Below are 19,945 nucleotides of genomic sequence, written 5' to 3' on the forward strand. Positions count from 1 at the left end.
ATGGAGGGTTTTAAATGCCTATAAGTGAACCCCTTTATCACTTTCCCCTTGCTCTCTCTCTCTTGTGGTATATCCACAGTCACTGCAAATTTGCCATAGTCCTGACAACAAAAAAATTAATTAATATTTTTTAAAAAGCACTGGAACTAATAGTACTGAAGAAGCAGCACATACATGGCCGACATCAGCTATGCACAGCAGCTTCTAAAACAAGGTAAGAATCAGCCTCTTTGGATGACCAATCTAGAAGGCAAAGGAGCTCCCCTGGTGAGTACAGACAGCCACAAGCTAGAGACAGCAATGACAGAACCAATGAAAAATGCAGCATTCCCACAAAACTTTCTGTAAGTTAGTATCACAACATATTTAAAATATATAAATAACACATTACCACTTCACTAGAATTCCTTTTATTTTTCCATATTTTTAAACGAAACCAGGTTCAGCAAAATATTCCAAATATCCTCACAACATCTGACCTGCCATCTCTTTTTTCTCATATAAAGAAGTCAATTTTCAGTTTCAGAGTGGGATGAAACTTTTCCCACTCTTCTGGCCAGCTATCATTTCTGTTATGGTAGCAGAAAGCATTTGAATGGCCCCTTCTTTGGGCTGACATGTCCAAGTTCAAACAGGGATTCAGTTACATCTGTAGCTGTGGTAACATCTGCTGTAGCTGTAACTCTTGTAACACATCTGTTGGATGATCTCAGATTACCAGGCAGCCCGTGGGCACTGAGAAGGAAACATTTCTGCAAACCCAGAGCAGCCCACGGAGTTAAATGACTACACTGCCCCACTGCTTAATCTACTGTAAGTGATACTCAGGGCAGGGTGGCCTCATTGCCCGCTAACAGTCTGCATCTTTAAGCAGGCAGTGATGTATTTGTCCTCTAACTGCTCAGGAGACAGACATGGTTTCCCCAGATGGGTTGCAAGGGTTATAAATTATAGTGTTGTCTGAGCTCTGACAAAGAGCTATGAAACTCCTCAGATAGGAAACAGAGCAGCAGTGTAAAAATCTTTCTTCAACCATAGCAACTGTGTTATATATTCTTACTACTCTGCAGAACATATTTCTAACTATGTTTTTGTTGTGAATTAGAATAGCATTGGTACAAAGGGACTGTCAGTGCAAGTGCTTCTCACCGAAGAATCTGGTCTGGAATTGCTGTGAAAGGACTTTTCAGAAAAGAAACACTCACATCAAGCAATCAGGTTGTCCAAACTGCTGGGCTCTGAGGTACTGCCAGGGATAGCACAGACAGGTGTCAAGCTCTTGATCTCTCTTTCTGGTTTTACACAGTTTCACTCTGTGTAAACAATGAATTGTTATGAAGAACCTAATCATTATGCACAGCCTAATAATTCAGGTGTCCCACCTGGCAAGCTGAGCGTCTTAAAGGTCTAGCTTAGGTCATCATTATGCTCTGCTCCATTCAGCAAGGAAAAACAAACAAACAAATGAAAAAAGTATTTTGATTTACCAGTTAGCATTAAAAGAAACAAACAAACAAAAAAATTCAATCCACACTCCAAACCAAGCTCTGAAAAATGTCAAATCTGATCTGAGCAGGACTAAAAGAACCAAGAAGTAGGTTAGCTGCTGATGCAGTTGCTTAACTGAGAAAAACATCTATTTGCAAATCCCCAAACTAAGGTGTAACCTGCTAGTAGCAATAACAGCACTTCACAAAATACCAGTGATAGCTGACACAGGAAGGGCACTATAGGAAACAATAACCTGCAGAGCACTGAAGCACATCCAAGTAGATTCCTCAGCACTGACTAACTACAATAACTAACTAACGATTCAATAATAAAAGGACTTAAAAAAAAAAAAAAGGTGACTGTGACATTTTAAGTATTGGGATTAAACATGCCGACATAATTACTTATAAAAGTGGTTTTAATAAACACCTTCAGGTCTTTCATCAGCCAGCAAATACTACTTCACTCTGCAGACCAGAATGACAGTTCCAGCCCTCCTCCATCATGAGGTATTCACAGAATCATGGAACGGCTGAGCTTGGAAGGGACCATTGGAGCTCATCTAACCCAACCTCCCCGTTCAGTCTGGGTCACCTAGTAAAGAATGTTACTATGGATTGTGTCCAGATGGCTTTTGAGTCTCTATAAGTCTCTTTTGAGTCTCACAATATGCAATAGCTTGACAAGTAAAGACCTGAGGGGAGAAAAAAAGTAACACTGAAGGCAAAAATACCCTTAGGGTTGCTGGTAGCTCCATCCCAAACAGGAATTTCTCTTGTAGAAAAAAAACCAAACAGAACCAAACCAAACAACCAAAAGAACACCTCCCAAAACAAACAAACAAAAAAAAACAACAACAAAAAACCCAAACAAACCAAAAAACCCTAAACAAACAAAAAAAACCCTAACCGAAAGACACTTGAAATATTCTCCTTTTTGTCAGGCTGCAGACATTTTCTGTAGATTGGCATTTCACACCAGCAGCTCAACTAATGGAGTCAGAAGGTTTATAATCTGAGAAGACAAGAGAAAATCCCAGGCTCTGGTAAAGCCAAGGGCAATACTGTCACAGAGCCAAGATTTCTACCCTGACTCCTGTGGACTTAAAAGACAAGGCAACAAGTAAATTTTTCCTTGGGTGCTCTCTTAATCTGGAGATCTAAATGAATGCGCGTCTGCGGTGTTTATTACTGAGCCAGTGTTATTAGCCAGTGTTAAAGTCTTGTACTTCACACAAAGCCTGTGCTTAACCTGCTGCACCTATAGACCAATTCTGCTGACTTACATAAGAAACATCACCTACATTTGCCAGCTGCTGTCATCTGCCATTCATGTAACCAAAGATTTAAGTGCTCATGCAAAGACTCTTGCACTAAGAAAAATCAGTCATCTAAGCTAAAGGAAATGCACAGCCTGGGGAAGAACTGACAGCTTCAGAACTGACAGAAATTATTTCTTTTATTTAGTCACAGAAACTTTAAGGCAGGAGGATATTTTCTCACATGACCCAGTCTCTGCATGTAACTGATTTGAAAATGCAGTGGGTACATCAGTGCTTGTATACTTTCCATCTTCATCTTCCCTGAACTCCTTCAGGCTGCACTGACGATGGGGCACAGAGCCTGGATAAAGACCAGCTGTTACATCTCTCAAACTACTCCTCAGTCAGAACCAACACATGTTCTTATTATACAATTGCCTCATTATAATGGCAGGAAAATAACAAAGCATGTAATGCTTTAAATCACATATCACTTCTATGTGAGATGGAGATAAAACACAGCCAAAAGTAACCCCTACACTTTTTTCACAGTTTGATTTATTATTGTTGTTGTGTCAGTCCAGATGAGTGAGTAGGCGAGTCAGTGTGTGAGATAATCTTTTAGGGTGAAATCTCCAGTGTTGGTTTTTAAATAAAACAGTACCCAGATGCACTGTGGGTGGTTTACTCTGTCACACCTGTGACACCCTCCCACCTGGTACCTACCACACAGCTGCCACACACATCAAGAGTACCCTGTGGGATAAGATGTTAGTGTCCCATTTCACAGATGAAGACATTTATCTTTCAAGTGCAGCCTTTGACAGACCCAGGAACACACAAAGCATCCAACATCACTGGTCCCATTTTAAACCTCTGACTGTATATGTTCCTTCAAGATCACAGAGCAAACTTGTGGCAGGCAAAGCCGCATTAAGGGAGGTTTAGACGGGATGTTAGGAAGCACTTCCTGCCTAACAGGGTGGTCAAACATTGCAATAGGACTCCTAGAGAGGAGGTCAATGCCCCAAGCCTGTCAGGGTTTGAGGCATTCAGTGCCCTTAATAATGTGCTTTAACTTCTGCTCAGCCTCGAAGTGGTCAGGCAGTTGCACCAGGTGATTGTTGTAGGTACTTTTTATTATTATAATAATAATCAACCACAAGGGGAGCAGCAGGTAGCCTTATGTAAAGTGTGTCTAGGATTCCCTGGTGACAGGCACTAGATCTACTACATGTAACAGTAAGTTCCCCAGCACAAGCTGTCCCACGTGGGGCTCTCATTTAGTTTGTGCTCCCAGGTATTACTGTCATGTTTCTCAAAAGGCTTTCTGCATAGCACAACTGTAACAGCAGGTATTTCACCTTTCAATGCCACTAAATAAACATGAATCAAGAGCAAAACAAACAAGCCACAGCTTGATACCTGAATTCTAATCAAATTACAATCTTCTGGTTCTCCTGGTTTCCTGCTATCTCTTAATTTCTTCCAGTATGTTTTTTTTTATCCACCTGTTCAGTGATATCCCAAGGCTGAGACTGCCCTGTAATTCTCAGCCTGTTATAATCAAAGCATTCCCTTGAAATTCCTAGATATGAAGGACTTCATAGGAAGTCCATGTATTTTGTTTAAATGTAACCTAGAAAAGAAGCTTGTAACAGCAGAGACATTAAAAGTCAGTTCTGTCCAAGGAAAAAAAATGTTTCCACGCCCCATTGAAACCAATGCACTTTCCTTGAAATAAAATTAAGCTGTGTGCACAGACAGAGACATCAAAGATTGCTTATTAACCTGATATGGGGTGCCAGTGAGAACCACCACCCCTGTTAGACCTACAATTCTTTCCTCAGCATTGAGGTAGGGCCACTGCAGATACCTACCTGAAGTTAAATACCCCAGAGCTCTGCTCTCCGGGTAGTATTTCTGTAATTCAGGCAGTACCATCCTGTGATGCAATTTATTAGCAATACAGGAACATATGATAAGCAGCAGCTCAAGCTACTTTAAGTCTACAAATCACTGAATCCACAGCAATGTTGAGCATGTTGCTGAATCATCAGTCCTTGTGGAAGGCAAGGACTGACTTGGAGCTCCAGCTCTGCAGAAGGTCTGTAAGGAGCAATCCTTATGAAAGGATCTCCACTTTCAGTTTAAAAGACTCCATTTCCTTAATACTTCAACTGCTATGCCCTTAACAAACACTGGAAAACAAACAAGAAGAGTAAACTTTCAAACTAAAGAACAAGACTGTGTTTAAGTTGATGCTGACAACACTGCAGCTAGTTATGGAAATATTATAAGAAAAGTCTGCATATGCCAATATCAGCCTCAGGCAATAAAACTGTATTTCAGACCAAAATGTAAGCAAAATTTAAGGCTGTGACATTTGGGCCCTATAACTAATCATTATCATGCTGTTTTGAACTTTAAACACTGCATTTGATGGCAACTGATGACACAATGGCACTTTTCAGTTTTTCTCGTGTCATTTCAGACTACTTTAACCAATATTAACTGAAGACACTAAATTCATATCACTCAGTTGTTTGCAGAGCAGACTTGCATGATCAAAAGGGACCTTGACCACCTGTTTTGCATGTTTTAATTTCATGGAATTGCAGCCTGAAGAAGCTGAGACGTTACTGACCATCAGTAAGCATTAAAATATATTTTCCTTCAAGAGTAAGACTGCAGTTACTGCAGTCCAAAGACAGTAAGAAGGCTTTTTCAGCCAGACTCAAAGAGGTATTAAAGGACCTGGTATTTATTCCTGTGGATCTCAGGTGCCTGATACCTTTGTCTTCATATAGAAAATGTGCCAAGCAAAAAAGTCCCTTGCCAGTTACACCCTCTGTTAACATTCCCGGAGCTCAAACATTTTTCCTGCTACAATGTGTTCTTTTCATTTCACATGCCTGAATTAGCAGGATTCACACTTGGCCCACAATCCTTACATGGAGATACATAATCCAGTTATAAGGGGTCCATTCTAAGGACACTATTGAACCTGTCTGTGGTAGAACATGTTTGAGAGGACAGGTCAAAGCTGTGCCACAAAACCCCATCTGCAGCTGACAAGGACTAACAGTTAAAAACCCCAAATCAAAACAGAAATCCAGTATCTTGTCATTGCTACCAATGATCTGGGATTTGTCCTGCCAGAATACATCATTTTTAGTCAGGATGAATGGTCACTGCTTTTGCTTGGTTTTATGGGAATTATGCTTATATGATGGCAGTCTTCAAACTGTTGGCCAATTTTGTCAAAATAAAATCAATCTAAAGACACTACCTGAGATCATAGCCCTTCTGTACTAGTGCAAATGTGTGCCTAGCAAAACAAAGACATGAGTTGTGCCCTGGAGATGCAAGGATATAAAAACAAAGCACTCTGTGACCAGGCCAGTACAGGAAATCGACCTACAGAGCTGTGTTCCTTGGTTGATTAAAAGCATACACTGAATTGTACCAAGACTTTCTGTTCCCATGTTCAAAATGCAATGTATCATATCAGTGTTACTGGTATTCTTTGAAGTTTTAAGGGAGATGCAAGTTCAGGGGCATTTACTCAGAAAATCCTTCTCCCTTTCTCTTTACAGCCTCATTTGCACCAAACATATTATTCCCAAATGGAGGCTGTCAAATATGAATGTATCACTCAGCCACTGATCTAAAAACTTGGGAAAACTAGCAAGTGTCTGATTTTGACTTGCTTTTCCCTGTTGGCCTGTTTCTACAAAATTTGCAGGAGCTTAATTACCTTGGAGCTGTTCTCCTTATGTCATACTTGGCTGAAACTGGGAAACGGCAAAAAAAAATATTACATAAGGGACACACACCAAGACCCATGTGTATACATATATAATGTGAGGGCAAAAACCCTTGTTTCCAACAGATGCCAGTTATCTTTCTGAAGCTGCAATGCAGGTGTGGAGTATCCCCTCAGGCAGTGGAATTGCACTCCAAAGTCATGTGCATGCAAGTACAGCCACATTCTGAAGCCAAGCATCCACAAGTGTGTACAACAGTTTTGAGGATGATTTGTAAGCCACAGATAAGTGGAAGAGCACAAAAACATGGCTTATTCCCAAAGAAAAGCCGATGAGATTAGGGCACAAAGGCCACACAGAGGACATGTGCCAGGAAGGTACAAGTCCTGGCCAAGGTGAGAGGGAAAGGAGGAGCAGTGAAGTATAGCTGAAGGGAACAACTGGAAGTATCAGAAAAAATACAACAAGAGAGGCAAGCACCACAATACCACACCCTGAATAGCAGCTAATTCTGTCTTCCTTGGGAATTTGAGGGGACTCCGGACGTGATGATTCACAAACAACATGGAAACAGCACTGGGTGTAGGGGAAAGCTGCTTTTATAGAGGGACCATCGGCATTGTCAGACTCCATTTCCTGACAACGAGTTTGCAGGGAACAATGTTGCTGTGACTCACCAAAAGATGTTTGTTTCTTGTGGAACAAAGAGTGGCCACAAGACCGATTGCAATAAGTTACATTTCCTTGAGATCCAACTGGCTCACACATTGGGCAGCCACAGACACTGTGCCAAACTGATGTTTGGCATTTCAACAGATTTGAGACCCTTCCAGGAAAAGAAGAAAAACACTTGAAGGCAACCAATCAGCTTTTAAAGTTTTGTGACATTTTTAAAATTCTTTCCCCAGAAAACAAGCACTGTGTACAAAGATTTTCAGATGACATGCACCATGCCAAGGGCTAAAAAGTAACATCTAAAACTAGCAGCAAGGAAGTGGCAAGAGTAGCATAGTGATTTTATTTTTCATTAATGATTCAAGACAGCCAGGCTTAGATTTCAGGCAAAGGGGAAGACAGGAATCCTTGCTCTGATAAACTGACAAAATAAAGCAGGGTCTTGCAACCATAATTTTCACAATTAGTCATCATATACATGCATAATTCCTGCAGTTTTCAGTCTGTTAACCTACTTGAGTATTGAATAAAATTTTCCTGGACAAAGATCTAAACCCATACAAGGCCAAGCCAATAAGGACGTGTGAATAAAAGCGGTGGCAGAGAACAGTGTATGAGAAACCAAAGCCTTAGCATACCTTCGAGTGTGGGGGACCTTTACATACAGAAGTTACACAGAATGATAGTTGCTCTTATAATAGAAAAACTGGGAAACTTTCTGTTGAGGAAGAAAATGTGAGACAAGGTCAGATGCTCTTAAGGGGAATCAGAGCCAAGCTAGGATGTATCAATAGGTTTGAAGAGGAGAGAAGTGGGAAGGGAGAAGAGGAACAAGGACCTTGCAAACCGCAGTAGAGTCCTGGCAGTGGGGACCTACAGATGAAGAAATGCGACAGTAACGCTGAGCAACTGGCTTTGGCAACAGCCTGACATCTGTCTGAAGAAGAAAAGTTGCAGAATGCACGTAAGTGCTGAACCAGACTGGCATTCGTTCGCAGATGCGATTTTCTGAAAGAAGCTAAATAAAAGGCTTTGCCCGTTTAGCGTATATTACTTAGGGAGACATGCTGCAGTTACTGCAGCTACGATATTTCGTGTATCAGGAGCAGACAGGGAGCTCTCGTAGCACCCACGGAGCTGTCCTGGCAAGGACAAGCGCTGCCGGCGCTCCCGCTCCGCGGCCCCGGCGGTGCCCGCTGCCCCCGTTACACGGGCGGCCGGCCCGGGGGCCGAGCGGGACCGGGCTGTCCCGGTGCGCCGAGCAACAGGAGGCGGGTCTGGAGCCGGGCGGGCTGACAGCGAGCCCCGCCGAGCCCGCCCGTCCCGTGCCGTGCCGCGCTCCCGCCCGGCGGCACGGCACGGCACGGCACGGCACGGCACGGCACGGCACGGCACGGCACGGCACGGCACGGCACGGCACGGCACGGCACGGTACGGTACGGCAAGGCACAGCACGGCAAGGCACGGGACAGGACGGTGCAGTCCCAGGCGCCGCCGCCTCGTCGCTTCTCCCTCCCGCAGCCCCCCAGCACCGGCAGCAGGCCCCGAGCAGCGCAGCAGGGCCCGTCCCACTCACCGCCGCGGCACCGCCGCCGCCGCTTCCCCCGCGGGCAGCCCCGGGCCGCGCTGCCGCTCCCCGCCGCGCTGCGGCCGCTCGGGCGCTCGCTCAGCCTCAGATGCAAGGCGGTGTTATGTAAGCCGGGCCGGCCCGCCCTGCGAGCGCCGCCGGCCGCGGAGCCCCCGCCGGGGACAGCGGGGCCGGGCTGTCCTTGCGCGGCGGCAGCGCGGCCGTGGGCGCCAGGTGAGCCCCGCACTCTGCTGTTTTTAGCGGAGTAAAATGCAGCAGAGGAGGAGAAGCTGAATCTCTCACAGTGTCGTGTTCTGGGGACTCGGAGCTCTGGGAGTCACCCAACACTTGGCGACCCGGGCTATCCTTGCATGTGCCGGTAGCTCCGGCGATCCGTGCCAACAAGTGGGGAAGTCTCTTAACGTTGCTTTTGCTTGGCCAGCAAGCAAGCAGGCAGGCAGCCTGCGTCTCAGCAGTTACATGAATACATGAAACAACCCCAGCTCACCACTGGCAGTGCCAACAGGAATTCATTTGGATGCATAAAATGGTATTTTGGGGAAAAAAATCAACAAAAAACTTAGGAAACAAAACCTCTTTCCATTGTAGTACTGATTCAGGCACAAAGTCTACTGCGTGTGCTCGATTATGCAAAAAAAATCAGAAGGAGCAGCAGTGGAGGTGCATTGCCAGCCACAGCATCGATTCTGTAGCCCAGCGAGAGAAGCCAGAGTCATTAACATCTTGTACTCCATCAGCAGCATCAGAAAGTTGTAATCATATGAGAGCCTGTGTGCTGAGCCACTGGGAGGGAAGCCGGAAAGAATGAACAGCTTCTTCATATTTGAACAATAATATAATGTAAACAAACTGAATGAGCCTGTGAAAAGCTTGTATTTCATAAAGCACTAAACCATCCTCTTTGGCAGGGGTTATATTGCTGCCCTCTGCTGCTGGGAAGTTGGGCGGTTCATCTGTCTAACAAGAAGAAAAACGGGCTATTTGCGATAAAAATCTCTGATTACACATAACAGTTCTGTGGCCAAGAGCCTCGAGATACCTCGTTGAAAAGTGAAGGGTGAGCTCCTCAGTTCTGCGAGAGGCAGGGAATGACAGCTCTCTAAGGCCGGGTGGGATGGCTGCTTCATCAGCAATGTTCTCTGGGCTTTCATGGGCTCACTTCTGCCTGCAGCCAGTGAGGTGATCTGCCATCCATGTGCCAACACACTCTTAACTGGAATCACTCTGTACATATATTGCTCCCAAAAAAAAAAAAAAAAAAAAAAAAAAAAAAAAAAAAAAAGCGCATCAGGAATTCCTGTCCCTCACCAACAGTGGAAAAGATCACAGGAAATTTTGTCAGAACTTCATGGTAAGGATTGCACTTTTACAGCTGGTTCTGACCTTGAAGCTTCAACTGCCCACAGTGTATACTGTAGTGGTACAATTTGGGGTGACTATGACCTTTTAAATGTCACTGAGAGGCCACTGAATGCTGCAATCTCCTTGTGTTACTGGGCAAACCTTTCAACTAACTTGGAAAATACTTCATTCGCTAGTTTGGCTTTAACAGACTATTTACTTGGAGAAACTTCATAAAGACAATGTATAAAATTGAATCTATGCCTATGCAACTGCCCTTGCCCATGGTAATTCAGAGCTGACTATCTCTCAATGACCTTTGGAACAGCGTGAGGAAATGTATACAATCCAAAAGGGTTACACTCCAAAGGAATGTGTCTAGAATAGGTAGATGACAGAGAATATAAATTCTTACTTGTGAATTTGCCTTAAGAAAGAGGGTTCAGTTATCATGGTAAGTAGATACTGTTAATGGCAGCGATTAATTCCTCAGGAAACCACCCCTTAGGAAGTTACTTGGCATACCTAGGGCTTTTAAACCCCTTGTATTCAGAAAGCTTGCTGGTGGGGGACAATACATGACTGTATCTAAAAGTTGCTTGAATTAAGCTCCTTTTCTGCATTTCCCCATGTGGAGGTTTTCATGGCTCTGATTCTATTGCCTCAAACAGCTTGTACATGCTGAGTTAGAAAAATCCCTACACACAGGCAAACAGCAGGCATTAAGTAAAGGAGCATTCAGTGCATTACTCAAACAATAAAAAGCTGTCCACAAACCACACCTAAATGACAAAGGAGACGTTAGAATGACTGCAAGCAGTGTGGAATGGTGGAGGGGCTTCTGAAAATGAAAGAACAGCAGCCCTAGCTCTCTTTCTTTGGAAGAAAGGGATATATTTTTAGAAGCAGTTAGCCTGGCCTATAAACCAAACCACAAGTATTTAGTCAGTGAATATATAGCATTTTCAGGCATTTCCTGTGATGAGCAGAATGCCCAAGAGACTGGGTGGAAAGCAGCAAATACTACAAAAGTGTTGGCATGGTGTACTACACAGGATGGCCTGCATGATGTCTGTAGGGTATCAGAGAACCACTTACAATGCTGCAGGGTAGCTGCTCTCTCTTATTAGTGTAACACACCCATTGATTCATGCTCATAACTGATGACAAACTACTATTACAAGATATTAGGATGTTTTCCTTTATGTTTACTTGGGTACAGCAATATACTCAAATAATGAGTCACATGGCAGTCAGGGTGGGAGGGACAGCATTTGTTGGCAAGAGTAACATTTCTGTGCAGCATAGCAGCGACGTGTGAGAGGTTTCAATATTGGAGCTTCTCAGCATTTTTTGTGTGTTGTGTTATAGCTACAAGACATTTCACATTGCTTGACAGAAAGCTTTTGTGGATGGTGGGGAGAGTTGCTACACAAGAACTCTCTCCTCAGTTAGTGAGGAATCAAGAACTCCAAATGCTGATGACAAAGTAACATATCCTCAGGAGCACTAGGCCAAGGACCACGCTGGCAAACCAGACTAACTTCCTGTCTTTTATTCACCCAGAGACCACATGGACTTAAACTCAGCATTTCATATTCTCCCTGCTGCATATGCTGGACTCCACCTTTTGTCTCACTTGACTCTCACACCTGAGCACAGACTACCTCCACAGGAAAGTGCAACTTTGTGATACTGGATCAGTCCTGACACCCTGTCACTTTCAGAGATCAGCCAATATTCTGTTGCATTAAATTTGACAGAAAAATAACACCTTTTTCATCCCAGCTGACCTCAGATATCAAGAGGGGCTGGGGAAAGCTGGGCTAATTCTGAGTGAGAGCAAATTCAACACTAAGGAACAGAAATGCAGGGCAAATGGGCCACTGTAATTCCAATTATGTTCAATAAGAATTAAAACATTTTCAAATTCACAAATGATGTGATACTCTCAAAGTCTGGTCACATCCAATGAACTCTCAATGCTGGCCTAGAAGTCCAGTCCTGATCAACTACTATCACAGCCAGATGCAGCACACCATAGTTTACTGAGCAACACAGGCAGGGTCATAATGGAAGAGAAGGCTCCAGGGAGAACTTACAGCACCTTCCAGTACCCAAAGGGGGCCTCTTCAATGTGCTTTGAAAGTGTGAAGGAAGCAGCAGCAAAATGGAAGGCTGGAGGTTTAGGAAGATGCAGTGCTAACTTTTGTAATTAACAGCAATGCCCCCATTGGAACACGGCGAATGAGCCAAGGGAAGCCAAGACTCCACGAAAATCAGGATTTGAAAGCAAATCGCCTGCATCCAATTTGACTGGATTAGGTTTTCTTCCTTACTACTCTCCACATTTTTTTTTTAATTATAGAAGCTGCCAACAACTAGTTTAAGAAAATATTCTCTGAAGTCCCCTGAAGAGAGAACAAAGATAACTTTTGATACAGTTGACATTACATAATTAAAGTCACTCCTTGCTTCCCTTCCCACCACAAATACAGTTTTGTTACATCAATTTCTCTGAGACTCAGTAGTCTGGAGCTACACTTTCACCAATATTAGTCTCCCTTTTTCTAGATATGATAGGTTTGTAGAACAATTTGTTGTATGCCAGTGTTTAAAGGACTGTCAATCTAGAAAGTCTTTAATTTCCTCCTTCCATGGCACACAGACCTTAAATCATTGACCACAGTAGTCAAGCATGAAACTAAAACAGAGCACAGATCTACTTACTCTGATTGTCTCAAACTAAAGTACTGTGAGAGAAAGCAGCTGTGAGGGTACACTTTTGTCTCCTCCCGTCTCCCAGGACTAGCAAGGATGGAAAAGTAGTATGTGAAAAAAGAGCAAGAGGGCTACTGATAAGAAAGGGAGTGCAAGGATGATTCAGAGTGATCTGAGCATCACTGTGATAAAGAAAGTGATTGTTCTGAAACTCAGAGCTTTTTCTCAGGCTGAAAATGCTTTTGTTTGTCTGTTTAAAATGAAGTCAAGCTGATTATAAAGCAGGCCTTTATTCAAGCCCAAGAACTGCTACAATTAAATGACACACAACCTTCAGGGCCAAGTTCTTTATCCTGCAAGTTGCTAACTATGTCGAGGCTGGGGAGCAATCTCAAGCTGCCATGGATCTTAGGCTATTTTTAGGAAGAAGGCTACCATGAACTTCAGAGGAAACATTTAAAGTATTTCAGGATGGAAACTTCAATCACTGAATTGCAAGAAATTAACTTAAAGGGAAGCATTAGAAAGCATGCAATTGTTTTCAAGGAAATTTAGGAAAGATGCATATGCTTGCATTTGTGGAGAAGCTGCTTGTTCTGTGAAAGAACTGCTTGCCCTCTAAAGCACATAGTTAATAACTGTCCTCCCAAAACCCCTGCTTGTGTGATGCAGTTATAAAACCACTGCATGTGCGCAGTGAGAGTAATGAAAATCACGGTATCTATATGCAGCATTCGGAAGCACTCTTTGAAAAGTCAGATTTTCAAAATATACATATTCATACTTCAAAAACAGAGAATAAAAACATTTTAGAACATCAAAAAAATCCCCCAAACCTCCCTCATGTATATTGTTATTTCTGGTTTTACAAGTTTGGGGTTTTTTTTCATTAACTGCAACAATCTAAAAATTCAAGTTTCTGGGCTCCCCTTTTAGAATTTCCATTTTCACCTCCCACAAGAGATACTTTGACTCTGTTCGTCTTTGAGTCCACAGATTACAAATGCAAGTACACCCAACCCACCCACTCCTCCTCTCCCATTTTAAGTTTCTGCTACATGTTTGTAGCAGGGTCTGATTTTCTTCACATCACATAAAAACTCCGCAGACCAAGTGATAAAATATAGTCCTACTGTACTCATGGACACTTTTAACACACACACGACATCAGTGTCTGTGGTCAGCAGGCAGGGTTTTAAAGCACAGCAAGCTCAAAGCAGCTGTTGATTTCACAAACACACATTCCTAGAAAAAATGAAAGAATAAAGGCTGTGCAGAGAAAGAAAATCTTTATTGAAATATTGTAGTACCAAGCTTAAAAACTCATAAGATCTACAAAAAACCCTTATCATTAAGATTCTTCATACAAATTCCTTCTACTTTACAAATACAGTGATGTGTGCAAAACTCTTGAACTTTTACTTGAGGAAATCATTCACACAGATGCAAACTCACAGTGATAACATGCTTGGTACTATCTGTCTTATGCCACAGAGAAGATCAAATGGCCAGTGCTACTTATTAAAGTTGAGTTTTTATAGCAAGATGCATTTCTCAAAATTACACAGCAAAATGCTGTAATTAAATATAAATATATGAGGTAGGGTTATACAGAAGTGCTGACCAAGAAAGGATGTAACCACTGAGGCACCAAGCTGTGGTCAGTGTGTAACTCCGGGCTCACCCAGATGGAAGCTGCCAGGGCCCCCTCGTGGTCACGACGCGCACGATAATCGCACATGCTCTTGTGCCTCACTGCACCTGCACATTTTTAAAATCAACGGAGCCAATGAAAGCGCCCCTGTCACCACTGCTGTGACAGAGCATGCTGGCAAACCTTAACTGGGGCACAAGAATCCTTCTTACAGGCAATGAGTGCCCTGGGGTTTTCCCAGCCTTACTAAAAGCCAAGACACTTCCAGCACTTTGAGTAAATGACAGTTGTACAAATTATCACAGTAGAGACCAAGACCCTCTGTGACACTGGACAAAAGAGCACACAGGAAGCAAAGAACAGGACATGCACATAGTTCCAGTCCCACTCCCCAGCTGCAGGTACACTTTGGGGTGATTGGGAGTGGGGCTGCAGCTGAGCCTCATCCCAATGGACACAGCTGTGAGAAGCAGGTGAACAGCACTGACAGCAATGAGCCGCGGAGCGCCAGGGGCACTGAACGACCACCAAAGGGAGCAGAGGGCACACAGGGGCAGTCATGGACACGAGGAGTATGAAAGGTTGGGCTAAAGAACACGACGAGACACTTGCAGCCTTCTGAAGTGATACAGTGTTACTCTGCACGGGCAGATGCCTGAAGCCTTCAAAAGTGGCGTTACTCTGTATGGATTGAAGCTTTATGACATTGTATGATGATACTCTGCTGTGGCACGTGCTGCAACACCTACCATTCTATGGCTCAGGACTTGATACCTTAATGGTGTCTTTCTATTTAGCAGATCAGTTTTTTTCTTGAGCTTGCCCAATCTTTTTCTAAGGCCCATCAAAGACTTTAGCACTCCTAATTCCTGGATGAAAAGAGGCCAGAGGTGTTCTCATTACAGGCAGTATTTCTTAGTTCTGCATGGAAATATACATATAAAATTATGCTTCCTCTGTAACACTGAAAGACTCAAGAACCACTACCATCTGCAAATCAGAAACAAGGATCCAACAGATTTTCATGCCAGAACTGTTGCAAGCAGCTTGTTTATCCCAGGGAATAAATCTGCTCCTCTAATACAGGGGTCATACTACCTGTCCTTGCTTCAAGACAGTGTCACAACTCACAAAGCTCAGTGCAAAGAGGCACACAGTGATATCAGTGTCACTAAGAAGTAAATGAAGTCTAAAGAGTGCCTCATTTAAAGGTCCACATTCAGGCCTGACTATGACCTTCCATTCCATTTGTTAAATGTGGGGCTCAGACATTTCTCCTTGGATGATTACCATGACCCCTCTCTGCCAAAGACATCTTTACATAGTTTAAATCAAAGAACTGCCTTAGGTCACATTTATCCCCATCACTCAAATTGATACAGGTCACTTAGTAAATATTCTTCACTGATCTCATTTATGAAATGGAATGTTGTATTTTAAGGCTAACACACTCTCTTAGGAATATGCCATAAAGCCATGGATATTTGTTAGTTAATCCATGAATATAATTTAATTCAGTTCAGAAACAAGCTTGCTTATAGATTTCCAGGTTAGACACAAAACAGGAAGTTAGGTACAGTTCAGATTCCAAAATGTCAATTTCCCTGTAAAACCCCCACAGCATTTCTATGTTTCTGCTGTTTGCTGCACAACTTTTTAAAACTAGCACATTTCCAAAATAACCAGGAACATTTCACAGATGTGTTTTCAGTGTTGATCATTTAGGCAGCCCAGAATTTTAAGAACATTTTAAGTGTTTATAATCCTCTCAAAACTGAGGATATGTTGGTGCTGCCTGAGGTTAGCATGATAGTACACTGAGATTATTTACCTGCCATGCAAAACAGGTGGAGTTCAAGCTACCCCACTTAAAAACTTCAATAAACAAAAAAAACCCCCACGTAAATAGAACTGAATTGTCAGGGCACAACAAGGGACTTTATTTTCAGTCACTATCACAACTCAGAATGACACAGATATCAGACTTGAACATAAGGACATGTACTGTTCTGATAAGCTGAAATTAAACTTTTCTTTCTCACTAGCTAACTTAACCCTCCCCTTTTTAAAAAGAAATAAAAACCTTTTAAAAAGAAATAAAATCTTTTTTGCTGAAAGTATCATTCTTGCATGTCTACCTTCTTGTACACCATGTGAGAACAAACCACAAACTTATAAATCATAACTCTGTTCTGCAGCAGAATGCCTGAAGTTAACCCGTTTATGACCGACTATGAGCATTTAAGCCCTATTAAGTTTGAATACTGGTGCTTTTATCAGTGTTTTCAAAATGAGGTGATAAGTCTTCTAACAGGAGCATCAGCAAAATGTCAGGAGTCTTATGGCAATCCCATTAATATTTCTTCTGAACAGATGATTTAAATCATTATCTGGAAAACACAAGAAGTTTCACTTAGACTAATAGAAGATGGAACCTGGTGACATAATTATCTGTTTCTAGAGTGTACATGGACAAATTGTTTCAAGTCTTATCAGTAGGTAAAAGTGTTTATCCTCTGAGTGCTGCATATTGCATAATCCAAAAGTATTTGACCACACTAAATATTTTATTAAAAAGCATTCTGTTAAGCTTAATATCTCATAGGCCAATCTCATAAAACTACAATAACTACAAATTCAGTACTTCTATTCAACCTAGTACACAAGACTTCTGAGAAGCCCTCCAGCATTTTATAGCAGTTTTTTCAGTGTTCAGCAAACGTTACTCTATTTGCTAAACAATATCAAACTGCAAAATTGCTCTTACTGTTGACAGATCAATAATGACACGGGAAAAGTCATTATCTCCGTGGCAACAGAGTGGCAGCTGTGGGAGGAACATAGCGCGTGCCGCTGCTGCGCTCCGACAGCCATGCCTCGGCTTCCTCCCGTGCTGCTCTCTCTGCAAGCCTGGTATGCCCAGGGTACCACCAGCCAAGGGCACCTCTTAGACCACAGAGGATTAAATACAGCGCTGCTGGCGTGATTGCTGAAAGAAAACATGCTTTCATATATTCATGAATATGGTGTGTTACACTTGAGGCTGATGTCTTTATGGTACTTACTTCTAATGAACCATCCGTTTGTAGGAATAGCTAGGACAAAATTCAGCAAGGCCAATACCACACTATTCTGTTCGTAGCCCAATATTTTGTTGAAAGAAATCACTTAGAAATCACAATAAAAAGATATCTTTCTTGTCAATCAATTTTTATTTAATTCCACTTTGACTCCCCAAAATCTAGAAGTGGCAGGAGTCTTTATACCTCATTAAAATGACAAAAGAGACCCTTTGGGATATTAAATTTAATACTTGTCATGTCTTGGTATATTGAAACAGTCCAACAAATAGGACAACACACTTTTGCTCTGCATAAGTTACTGCAGTTCCATCTAGCACAAACGGAACATTTTTTTTCATACTTCACAACCTTCACCATGTTAATCACAACATATTAACCACAGAAAGCCAAAACTCCTCTGTGTCTTGATCACCATGGCTGAGCCTGGCGTGTGATGTTTTGCTTTCAGCAACTCACCAAACTCACAAAATACATGGTGCTCATCAGTAACACAAGATATGAACTTTGCCTTCAGATGAAACATGGAAAGTATTTCCTCATAAACACATCTACTTTTAAATACTGCAGCAACACTGTATTCATAACCTATTCACATGGGATGACAAAGGGCAAGTTTGCAACAATTCCCTTTGCAATCTGTTCTTAATAAATTTAAATAAAAGGCAACAGAAGCGATCCTGAGGGTGGCTTCAAAAAAATCAAAACGAAGTTGTCACTCAAGCATCAGATGGATTCCACAAAAAACAAGAATTAGGCAAGCACTCTTCTGAATGCTGAAAACAAGCTGGTCTGTAAAACTCTCACAAGAACAGAACCGGATGGTAAAATTTCTTTTCCTTGCAAATATAAACATGAGAAATGGTCATTAATATACCAAAAGTCCAGATGCTACAGCTGCAATATAAATTACCACTCAAAATACACTGTGACTTGTTATTTGTGAGAGACTGTATTTTAGTACAGAGGAAAACTCATCAACATTTTGTTCTACTTACAGGATAGGCCCTGCTGCTTTAGGAGACCGCCACGCTGTGCGCCAAGTTCTTGGAAAGCATACGGCATCTGCCCGGGAGAGCGAGCAAAGCTGGCTGCACGGGCGGCCGTCTGCAGGACACGTTCCAAACGCAGTTCTTCTCTGGATAACACTAGGCAGTTCTGCCCTTGCTGCAGCCCCGACTGAACCATCCTTCTGCGCAGGCAGCCAGCCCAATCTTGTTCCCATTTTTCCATCCCGCTGCCACCCCTGCCACGTGCTCGGGAGAAAAGGCCAAGCTGTACAAAACTACTCGGGTCTCCACCATCAGCACCAAGCCCGAAAAGCACCGCTACTTTCTCAGGGACAAACCGCCCGCTCTATCCCATCAAAAATCATCCGAACTCGGACAAATGAACGCAGTCAAATCGGTGCCCGGACACAGCCAAAGCCAGGAAAGATGCAAGAGTTTGCATCTCCACATGCAGGAGTTTGCCGGCTGCCCACATACAGCCTCCGCCGCCTACGAGGACAGAAGGTGCCGACTGAACGGCGCCGCTCGCCCGAGAGCGGCTTCCCCGCTCTCACTGGCGCACCTGGCCCGCTTCAGCCCCGCGGCTTCACCCCGCCCCGCACAGCCGGCGGCATGCAGCGCAGCCCGGCTCCACCAGCCCCTTCTGCAGCCAGCTGCCTTCACCCTCAGGCAGCCCCGGCCCGAGGGAGCCCCGCCACCGCCTGCACCACCCAAGGGCCGGCGGGGCAAAACCCAGACCCCGCCCGAGGGCCGGCGGCGCGGGCACGGCCCGGGGGTCTTCGAGGGCCTGCAGGCCCGAAGGGGGAGGCTGAGCACAGCAGCGGCCGCCCAGCAACGCCTCCCTGCCGTGCTGCTTGGCGCTCCCCGCGGACACGACGGGGGGTGCGGGAGGAAGCGCGGCCCGTCCATCCCGCGGGAGGAGGAGCGCGGCCCGTCCATCCCGCGGGAGGAGAAGCGCGGCCCGTCCATCCCGGGGAGAGGAAGCGCGGCCCGTCCATCCCGGGCATGGCGCAGGGCCCGGGCGCGCGGACCGGCAGCATCCCCCGCGTGCGGCCGCTACCCGGAAACGGAAGAAGGCTCACGCCGATCGCCCCCCGAGCATCCCGAGCAAAGCCCCGCCCCGGGTCAGTCTGATCAATCGCGTCCAGGGAGGGGCGGGAATAATCGATCCACGTTGGATTGACAGGTCTCTCTCCCAATGCAGCCGCAGCCGCTCTGTTCCCTCCACTAGGAAAGCGGAGCCATCTCTGGGTTGCTGGGCGGGACAAGTTTCGCTGTATTTCAGCGCTATTGGCTGTACAAGCTGATTGGCGGCTGCCTGCGCCTATGCGGAGGAAGCTCGCCGGCGGCCCGT

The 19,945-nt window shown here is 44.0% G+C and overlaps 2 protein-coding genes and 1 non-coding gene across 6 annotated transcripts in view; 1 reads left to right on the forward strand and 2 right to left on the reverse strand.

The window, feature by feature from the left end:
- Positions 1–8,865, reverse strand: part of SYNE3 (spectrin repeat containing nuclear envelope family member 3) — a 71,491-nt gene extending 62,626 nt beyond the window's left edge. Inside the window, exon 1 of one of the 4 annotated variants that reach the window (XM_041401591.1) lies at positions 8,774–8,865. The gene's annotated coding sequence lies outside the window, so the exon portion shown is untranslated. Of the gene's footprint in view, positions 1–1,205; positions 1,307–8,773 lie in introns of those variants that run through there. The other 3 variants (XM_041401764.1, XM_041401677.1, XM_041401848.1) reach the window with 3 other exon arrangements.
- An 8,042-nt stretch (positions 8,866–16,907) lies between these two features.
- On the forward strand, positions 16,908–19,936 carry LOC121348233 (basic salivary proline-rich protein 2-like). Its single transcript, XM_041427548.1, has 2 exons — positions 16,908–19,534; positions 19,565–19,936. The coding sequence occupies exons 1-2, from the start codon at positions 18,971–18,973 to the stop codon at positions 19,772–19,774; spliced, it is 774 nt and encodes a 257-aa protein (XP_041283482.1). The 5' UTR covers positions 16,908–18,970; the 3' UTR covers positions 19,775–19,936.
- Positions 17,191–17,462, reverse strand: LOC121335305. Its single transcript, XR_005952543.1, has one exon.
- Positions 19,937–19,945: the final 9 nt, after the last annotated feature.

Source organism: Onychostruthus taczanowskii, unplaced genomic scaffold (assembly GCF_017590055.1).
Source record: "Onychostruthus taczanowskii isolate IOZ18803 unplaced genomic scaffold, ASM1759005v1 scaffold1, whole genome shotgun sequence".
NCBI classification, from domain to species: Eukaryota; Metazoa; Chordata; class Aves; order Passeriformes; family Passeridae; genus Onychostruthus; species Onychostruthus taczanowskii.